Raw genomic sequence first — 9,706 nt, 5'->3', positions numbered from 1 at the left:
ATATTAATGCACAGAAAAAAACAATAGTTCACTGGGCCTCATGCAAGAACCTTCACATGAACAGAACCTTCAGATGAGGTTCCGTGTGTTTAGAATTGGATTTCTTTTAACATGTCTGTGGCAAAAGTAGAAGGCGTTGTCTGGAACTTATTTTTATCATGTTTATAATTAAAGCCAATTTTAATCATATTGTAATAATTAAATTGAAATAATTATTTAATTAAAAATTTGAGAATGTATTAGGAGAACTTCATCTCTAACTATAATATGTTGATGCTTGAATAGAGAAAAATTAACGTCATTGTTTTTTCTAAATAAAGTATTAAAAATAAAGCTTTAATTAACTTACAATAAAAGGAAATAAAATAATGAATTAGATGTATTAAGATCATTTCTCTAGACTTAACAGAAGTGTTTCTAAAATAATCTTATGACCAGAACCATTGGATTAGTTGAATTTATGTGATACCATGGCAACCACAGCAGAGGAAACTCATTCTGTTTCTTTCTTTTGCAGCCTGTGACGCCCACACCGTTCAACTCTGCTAACTTAAGATTTTACATTATCTCAAGGTCGTGCATTAGTAATTTGAAGCCAGTGGAATAGAAGGTAAAGGAGGCTAGTATGGAAAAAAATGGCCAAAATTTGTTTTCCAAAAAATTGTTCCCTTCTCGTCAGATTTAAGACTTTAAGACTTAAGACAGATTTAAGAGTTTTTTTAAGGTCTGTGTCTGAAAGATGTGTGGAGCAGATTTCATATTTGTCAGTGAAATAACCACTGAGATCTGTCGATTTACATTATATCTGTATCAGTTTCAAAGACAAAATATTGAATCAAATTTGTCTGGAGACGTACATGTCAAACTTAGCCAATCTGAAAACGGCAGTTTAAAAAACAGTAACAGATGCAGTAAACTTACAAGTGAAAAAAAAAAGATGATGCTAAAATGTACCAGGGGTTTCTTTCTTGTTCAAAACCAAGTGAGCCAAGTGTGCGATAGAATTGTTTTTTTTTCTTACTGACAAACATGTAAATGATCTTGTCGAAATGTTTAGGATTTTTTTTGGAGCCGAGTTTGCGCTGCATTTAAAATTAACTGCAGGTTCGACCAGTTAATTAAATTTACACCTTTGGGCTTTGCAGAAGAGAAAGAAGCACACAGATCAGAGCGGAGCAGGTACAGCACCTTTGCAGAAGAGAAAGAAGCACACAGAGAGGGAGAGGAGATTAGAGCAGGAGCAGGCACAGCACAAACACAAAGCAGGGAGAGTGGGGGGGAGTCAATGGAGAAAAAGAAAAACTGTTCAGTTACCTTTCCCAATATTCTTTTTGGTAGCTGACGAAGGAGAGGGAATCATAGGTAATTTCAACTCAGCACGATTTGACTGAGTCAGAAGGTAGTGGGACTTATAGGCATATGAACTTAATATGGTGTCAGTAAGGTCTTGCACTAACAGCCCTACACAAGACAGGAAAAGACGGGTGTGAGCCGCAGTCAAACTCCAAATTACCCAAAATCACAAAAAGAGAAACACACACACATACACACACAGAAAAATAAATAAATAAATGTTTGTCTCAAAAAAAAAAAATCAAAAATGGCTGAAAGTTGTTAAAAAGAATAGAAGAGAAAAATGTGTTTTTTCTTATTCATCACCATCCAGGACTTTAGGAGGAGTGCAGTGTGAAAAGCCTGGGTCATTCACAGTGTTAGTAAAGTGATGGAGAAATGATACATTTCACAACACGGTTATTCATGAAGACCACCGAACATGAAACACGTAATAATTAGGATCAAAAACGTCCAGAGATGAAACAGTTAGTGTTTTAAAAACATGTTACACTATCAAAGAAAAAGGTGGGAGGAGGGGTGAGATATATTGAGCCTTTACTTTGAAAATACCAGTGACAACAGCTAATGTTTGTTATTGTGGTCAACACAGAGGTACGAATCAAGTCCGTCCGTTCAGGGTCACTGCTGGGTCTCAGCTGTCAGGACAGGAAGTGAGGTGAGTGTGCACGGCGGTAAGCACTTACCTCTCGCACACAGGAAGCACCAGCCCACGTTGACGGGAGAGGTGAGGAGGCCGTTCTTCTTGGAGCTGCCGTGGCCGCTGCAGATCATGATGTGAGGACTGAGGATGACGCTGCCCGCTGGCACGCAGCTGTCTCCAGTGTGGTAGGCCAGCGGACAGCGGATGCAACGCATCAGTCGACCTGGACAGGAAGATTAGAGCCACTGAGTCAGACCGCGACAAGAAAGGGCTGTCGTAAATGTCATGTCAAACAGTATCTGACATCTGTACACACTGTTGTTGGCTGTAGCCTGTTAATCTCCTTCGTAGATAGGAAAAACCTGAGAGACATTATCTCTAGGTTTCAAGCTCGACGTTTTGGACCAGGGGTCACCAACTATGTTTATCGGATGCCCAGGATTTTTCAGGACAGACACCTTGAGGGCCAGACACTAACAGAATGTAAATACTGATAGAAATAACTGACAGTTATCTCAGTCTCAGTTGTTGTTTTTTTTTCAGTTGCTTCAATACCAGGGACCGTACGACATTTTCTCTTTCATTCTCACAATTTTGGAATCCAAAGACAAGCTGAATAAGTTCTGCAGAACTGAAGAAGCCTCTTGGATGAGAGGTGAAATGTCTTCTTTTAAAAAAATCTCGTCCAGTTGCCTAACAAAACTTTCAAGTAGATGCAATGTTTTAGAGGAGGGGTACCGAACCCCTGGTCCATGGACCGGTACCGGTCCGTGGGGAATTTGTTACCGGGCTGCAGAGAAAGAAATATAAATATACTTTATTGAGATAATCTGGTCATTTCTTAATACTTTTGCTAGAATTTTTTTTTTTCAAAAATAATTTGTCTTTCAGAGTCCAATACTAACAGATTAGAGTCTAAAAGATGTTTTATTTTGAAAATGTACCATTCCTTAACAACCCTGTAATAAGCCTTTAAACCATCGTTTCCCAAAGACTGGGTCGCGTATGACATTTTCTTTTTTTTCTTTTTTGTAATCAGATCAAAGAAGGACTTGTAAACTAGACAAATGCAACTGAAATTACAACAATATTTCTGGTGATATACCAACAAACGTCCTTTCTGTGTTTGCAACATTTACAAAATTATTCAACCCCTTAGTCACATCCATCCTTAGTACCGTATTTTTCGGACTATAAGGCGCACCGCATTATAAGGCGCACTATCAACGAACGGGGGATATTTTCATACAAAGGCGCACCGGGTTTTAAGGCGCATTCAGCAAAACATTTAGCGACAATTAAGCGGAACAATCAAGCATGCCTGGAGCCCTCTCGTCAATATCCGAGTCAGTGTCATTGCTGTTAATTAGTTGTTCAGTGATGATTCGACATTTGAGACTGATGCCTTAGCCCAGGTATCCACGATCCATTAGCAGATAGTGGCGTAATTCGCCGGGCGTTGCTTCCCTGTCTTCGTGAATGTGTTCGCATTCTGTCATCCAATGGTCCCACGCAGCTCGCAATTTAACTTTGAACGCCCTGTTAACACCAATATTTAGCGGTTGGAATTCTTTGGTTAATCCACCCGGAATGATGACAAGCCCCGAATTAGTTTGCTTCTCTTGGTTTTTGACAATATCGGTGAGATGGGCGCACATGGATCAATAGGGACGGAGATTTGTGGAAAAGGGTAGTGACCTAAGTTGGACACTGGAGGACGCTGTTGTTGTTCGCCCCTCCAGAGTCAGGTGGGTGTCACTATTTTTGTTCTGGATGGTCACTGTATTGTTGATTTGACGCTGTTCCGTGCGGAAGTGCGGATGTTGTTTTGCAGAGATAGTGTGTGTTTTGCCTGCACCGATAAAAAATGAGAAATAAAAAGAGTTTTTGACCTTGAAAAAATCGACAGCCATGCGTCTGAGTCGTCCTGCATCGCACCATACATCGAAAATTCAAAAACACAACGCAGAGTTACACAACCATACTATAACAATTGTTGATGAGCATCTTCTAATTTCGATAACAGAGTTAAACGTCATTGTTGGCTCCCAGTGTCCTTCAGTTGTGTGCCATCATGTGTGATGCGCTGTGGGGTTTGGCTTTATAAAATCGGTTCGAGTTAGTGAGCACAACCAAACGTATTACATAAGGCGCACCGGGTTATAGGGCGCACTGTCGATTTTTGAGAAAATTAAAGGCTTTTAAGTGCGCCTTATAGTGTGGAAAATACGGTACTTAGTACAACATCCTTTGGCAGTTATAATGTGAAACATAGCTTGACACAAGCTTGTTGCAGCGATCTACAGGTATATTAGCCCATTCCTCATGACCAAAAGGCTCCAGTTCATTCACATTCTTGGGCTTGCATGCTGCAACTACCTTCTTCAAGTCCCACCAGAGATTTTCAATTGCATTTAAGTCGGGTAATTGCAATGGCCACTCCAGAATGTTCCAGCCCTTCGTCTGCAGCCAAGCTCTAGTAGATTTGGTATGCTTTGGTATGTCCAACATGGAGACGGAAGCCTCAGGTTTGTGACTCACTGCATGACATTTAGATCCAAGATCTCCTGGTAGTTAATGGGATTCATGGTACCTTGCACATGATGGAAATTCCCTGTACCTGAAGAACCAAAACAGCCCCAAAGCATGACCCCACCATGCTTCACAGTAGGCAAGGTGTGCTTTTCTTCATAATCCTTGTTCTTCCTTCTCCAGACATACTGTTGATCCATAGGCCCAAAGCGTTCTAATTTTGTTTCAGTACAGTATCCCAAAACCTTTATGGTTTGTCCATGTGGTTTTTTACATACTGGAGTCGATTATTGTTCTTTGGAGTCAGCAAGGGTTGGCACCTGGGAGTTCTGGCATGGAGGATTTCATCTCACAGTGTCCGTCTTATAGTCTAAGCTGAAACCTGAGTGCTTCCATCTGACAAATCCTTTTGCAGTTCCTCAGCAGTCACCAGGGGATTTTCCACCGCTTCAGGTACCAGACTGTAGTCAGCGTCAGCATCCTCTTTCTGCCACGGTAGCATATCCACTGTGGTTTTAGCTTTAAACTTGGGAATAATGCTTCCAATTGTGTCTCTTCAAATGTTGAAGAGAAATTACCTTCTCTTTTGACTTCTTTGACCATTCCCTGGACTTCACCATGTTGCAAAGATACAAGTAATTGTCTAGAAGGAGCCGAGTACCACACTATTACTAATATATATTCCATCCATCCATCCATCCAATATATATATATATATATATAGATTATATATATATATATATATATAGATTTTCCTAAAACCCTTTACAACATTGGGGGTTGAATAATTTTTAACACAAATGTAGGTGGGTCTCAAGATTTTGTTTTTTGGGTCGTCTCGCATCATGTTTTCCAGGAGTTTACGAATAATGTCTATTGACTTAGGTCAAAGTTTGTGACTTTTAAAACATGGGTCCCCAGAAAAGAAAGTTTGGGAAACAGTTCTTTAAGCGAACGGGGCGACACTACCAGTCTGCGATACGAGGGGTCACTGTTTTAGAGCTTGTACATTGTTTGTTCGTGAACGCTTGGTGTGATTATTTCTGAGACGTAGAATGCGAATGGATTGTGTGTGTGGAAGACAGGATCATTGTGACTTACCCCTCCTCACCCATGTTGGGACAAATTTGACTTGCAATACAATGCAATTATTACTCAAGAACCAATCAGAATTGCTGCTACAATTTCCCCTTCTTCCACCTAAAGAAAAGTTTTGTGCAAAGGCAAACATCAAGGATATAAACCTCTATGGGACACACTGTGTCCTTCTAGGGTTCAGTATAGTTTCTCTCCGTACAATTACAGTGCTTGCTGCTGCCTCTTGCACTCCTCTCCTACACAATTCTAAAAGTCTGGCCTTGACCCATGCACTCATTACTATTCCCAGTGTTCAATAGCATCATTAAGGAGCCAAAAATATCTTGGAAACAAACTTCTTCACACTCTGCTGATGCAGCCTTGGCCCTCAGCCCTGCAGTATTACCTTTACTGGTCTGCTGCAGGTCTCTCTCCAGGCAGCAGGTGGAGCAGATGTGTTGAGGGCAGCTGAAGCTTCCAGCCTGACTGGTGGTGGTGCCTGGGAGTTTTTGAACACAGTCCTCATGGTAGTAGCAACCGCATCCCGCCACGGAGCAGCGCATCACTTCCTGGCCTGCTGTTTTACAGCTGAAACACAGATGATTGCCTGGGGGGGAGAATGGGGGGGGGTAATGTCAGTGAAGAAGCAACAACACATGACATGAACATCAATAACGAAGCCGCGGCTCAGTTCACTCACCATTCCTACACTCTGAACACGTGAATCTGCCCTCAGGTTGGGACGTCAGACCGAGACACTCCAAGTGGAACTGTCTATTGCAGTCACCTTCACAGACCACTAGGCCTTCGCCATAAACCTCACAGATCTACACCGAGACAACAGACTGACAGGTATAACATCTGAAGAATTAAGGCTGTCATTAGAAACTGATCAATCACAGAGTAGCAGTGGATTCATCTTGATTAGTCATGATTAATCAATTATGATTAAATAGGATTTGATTTCCTGATTACAACCAAAAAAAATCTATATTTTTCTGTGTATATTACTGGAACAGAAAGAAATAATAACAGCAGGTAGATGTGTGTGTCTCACAACTGTTTTTATTTGTGACTAAAATAAACAATAGAAGTGTTAATATGGAAAAATGTTCAGAGCAAAAAATTATAATGTTTCCATAAAAAACATTAGTGAAGTCGTTCTGTACAAAATTCATCATTCTTCAGTCCCTCGCAATTTATTTTGCAGTTATGTCAGTTGGTTTATCGGCTCTGCACTGCGCCTGATGAGGCTAGTCTGATGCGAGCCGGGCGTCTGACCTGAGGTTTGAGCTTCTACAAGCACACACTGGATGATGAAGTGTTTATTTGAAGCTAGAGGTCTTTCTGTGAAATGAAAACTGTTTCCTGTAGTGTTTAAAAAAAGAACTTCAGAACTGAAGAAGCCTCTTGGATTAGAGGTGAAACGTCTTCTTTTAGAAAATTCACGTCCAGTTGCCTAACAGAACTTTCAAAACTTGACCATGACCTGGATGACTGAGAATCTTCATAGACATGTTTCCTGTAGTGCGTGAAAATAAATGTGTTTGACTTTTTTTATTTTGTTGTTTCTTTTATACTCTTTGAGCCAAGAAACCCTAAAAATCCTACTCAGGTCACAATTAGCCTTTAATACAGCAACAAAAAGTGAAAGGTAGTGACAATGGAACTACTGGATATTCAGTGTGGGTCATTCTTTAAGTCATTTGTGGGTCGCGAGTCTCGGGTTGATTGCATGAGATTTTTTTTTTTGGGTTGTCTCGCACCATGTTTCCCAGGCGTTTACGAATAATGTCTATTGACTTGGGTCGCGAAGGTTTGTGACTTTGAAAATCTGGGTCCCCAGAAAAAAAGTTTGGGAAACACTGGTTTAAGTGCATTAAAAATTTTAAGCTAATAATTATTGAATTTGACAGCGTTAGTAAAAATAAAAAGATTTGTAGAAAAACAGTAGAATGACTGACTGACCTGGCAGACAGTGTCTCTCTTTCCAGTGTTACTGTCCTGACGGGACAGGCCTGAATCCACAGACTGAGTATCTGAAGCGTCTGCGTCTGCCGCTGCTGGACTATCAAGACTCTTCCCAAATAAACCCTGTGACGTGGAGGAGGAAGTCGTTAAAGAAACCCTGATTGGCTGATGTCAGCAGACAGTGATGTGTGGGGGTTTCATGCTCACTGTTCTCTACCTGTGGATCATTGAGACCTCTGGAGTCAGAATCGGAGGTGTCTCTGTACTGCGACGAGGCCATCTCCACATCTGTTGATGCTCGACTTCGCTTCTTCAGGGGTTTACACGCATCTGAGATCTCACTGGCTCCTGAACAATCACACGAGTTGACGGTAAAAAAAAACATGAATTAAACATTAATTTCACTTGTCAGATGTTCATGCCGTTTTCACAGTAAACATGGAGGACGGGGGGGACGAAGTACCTTTCTGTGAGCCGGTCTTCAGTGTGGTTTCGGGAGCTGTTTCCGCCTGCAGGTAATTAAACTTGGACATTAAAGTTAGTGAGTGGTGATCATGAGGACCTGAGAGGTAAATGACCAAGCTGTAGTTGGTGACTCAAAAATGATTGTACTAAAACACACTGTTAATCAGTTATCAGTTAATCAGTCACAGTTATTTTTGTACAGTGGAACCTTGAGATACGAGCGTCTCGACATACGAGTATTTCGTGATACGAGCAAGCTTCGAGATACGAGTAAAGGTTTGAGATACAAGCATGCTTACAGACGCCGACGCTAGGTTATCTGCGTGATTTTCTCTCTATTTTGTGCATTATTCTTCATAATAGTGAAGAAGGATGATAGTGAGAAGAAGAAACCATGATGACCATGGAAATAAAACATGAAATTGTCGATAAATATGAGCGTGGTGCCTGCTAAAGAAAGAATACAAATCGAAAAAAGCAAAAAAATTAGAAAAGCACTAAAACCATATTTTATTTTATATCACAGGAATCCTTATATACTATTTTTTTGTGTGTGTCTCTATAGCAATTAAAAACATGTTTTTTCCATTGTTATTAGCACTAATAGGGGAGTTTTTTTAGAGGGTCAGAATGGATTAACTTTCTTCTTTCTTTATTTCTTATGGGGAAATTTTTTTTTTGAGATACGAGCACCTCGAGTTTCGAGCTCGGTTCTGGAACGAATTATGCTCGTATCTTGAGGTTCCACTGTATATACAGTGGGTATGGAAAGTAGTCAGACCCCTTTAAATTTGTCACTGTTTCATTGCAGCCATTTGCTAAAATCAAAAAAGTTTATTTTATTTCTCATTAATGTACACTCTTTTTTGCAAATTTATTAAAGAAGAAAAACTGAAATATCACATGGTCATAAGTATTCAGACCCTTTGCTGTGACACTCATATTTAACTCACATGCTGTCCATTTCTTCTGATCCTGCTTGAGATGGTTCTACCCCTTCATTTGAGTCCAGCTGTGTTTAATTAAACTGATTGGACTTGATTAGGAAAGGCACACACCTGTCTATATAAGACCTTACAGCTCACAGTGCATGTCAGAGCAAATGAGAATCATGAGGTCAAAGGAACTGCCCAAGGAGCTCAGAGACAGAATTGTGGCAAGGCACAGATCTGGCCAAGGATACAAAAGAATTTCTGCAGCACTCAAGGTTCCTAAGAGCACAGTGGCCTCCATAATCCTTAAATGGAAGAAGTTTGGGGTGACCATAACTCTTCCTTGACCTGGCTGTCCAGCCAAACTGAGCAATCGTGGGAGAAGAGCCTTGGTGAGAGAGGTAAAGAAGAACCCAAAGATCACTGTGGCTGAGCTCCAGAGATGCAGTGGGGAGATGGGAGAAAGTTCCACAAAGTCAACTATCACTGCAGCCCTCCACCAGTCGGGGCTTTATGGCAGAGTGGCCCGACGGAAGCCTCTCCTCAGTGCAAGACATATGAAAGCCCGCATAAAGTTTGCCAAAAAACACACGAAGGACTCCCAGACTATGAGAAATAGGATTTTCTGGTCTGATGAGACGAAGATTGAACTTTTTGGCATTATTTCTAAGTGGTGTGTGTGGAGAAAACCAGGCACTGCTCATCACCTGCCCAATACAATCCCAACAGTGAA

General features: G+C 40.9%; 1 protein-coding gene across 7 annotated transcripts in view; it reads right to left on the bottom strand.

Moving 5' to 3' along the window:
* Positions 1-9,706, bottom strand: part of LOC103397008 (histone-lysine N-methyltransferase NSD3-like) — a 28,353-nt gene that overhangs the window by 10,796 nt on the left and 7,851 nt on the right. For 3 of the 7 annotated variants that reach the window (XM_017042686.2, XM_017042687.2, XM_017042679.2), the window contains exons 9-15: positions 8,040-8,100; positions 7,794-7,924; positions 7,574-7,699; positions 6,306-6,432; positions 6,012-6,212; positions 2,040-2,219; positions 1,315-1,461 (exon numbers count right to left, since the gene is read on the bottom strand). In XM_017042686.2, the coding sequence (XP_016898175.1) occupies positions 1,315-1,461; positions 2,040-2,219; positions 6,012-6,212; positions 6,306-6,432; positions 7,574-7,699; positions 7,794-7,924; positions 8,040-8,100 (973 nt within the window). The remainder of the gene's footprint in view (positions 1-1,314; positions 1,462-2,039; positions 2,220-6,011; positions 6,213-6,305; positions 6,433-7,573; positions 7,700-7,793; positions 7,925-8,039; positions 8,101-9,706) is intronic. The other 4 variants (XM_017042682.2, XM_017042681.2, XM_017042684.2 and 1 more) reach the window with 4 other exon arrangements.

This window comes from Cynoglossus semilaevis, chromosome W (assembly GCF_000523025.1).
Source record: "Cynoglossus semilaevis isolate Cse_v1.0 chromosome W, Cse_v1.0, whole genome shotgun sequence".
Classification (NCBI taxonomy): domain Eukaryota; kingdom Metazoa; phylum Chordata; class Actinopteri; order Pleuronectiformes; family Cynoglossidae; genus Cynoglossus; species Cynoglossus semilaevis.
This window is presented reverse-complemented; position numbering and strand designations above follow the sequence as displayed.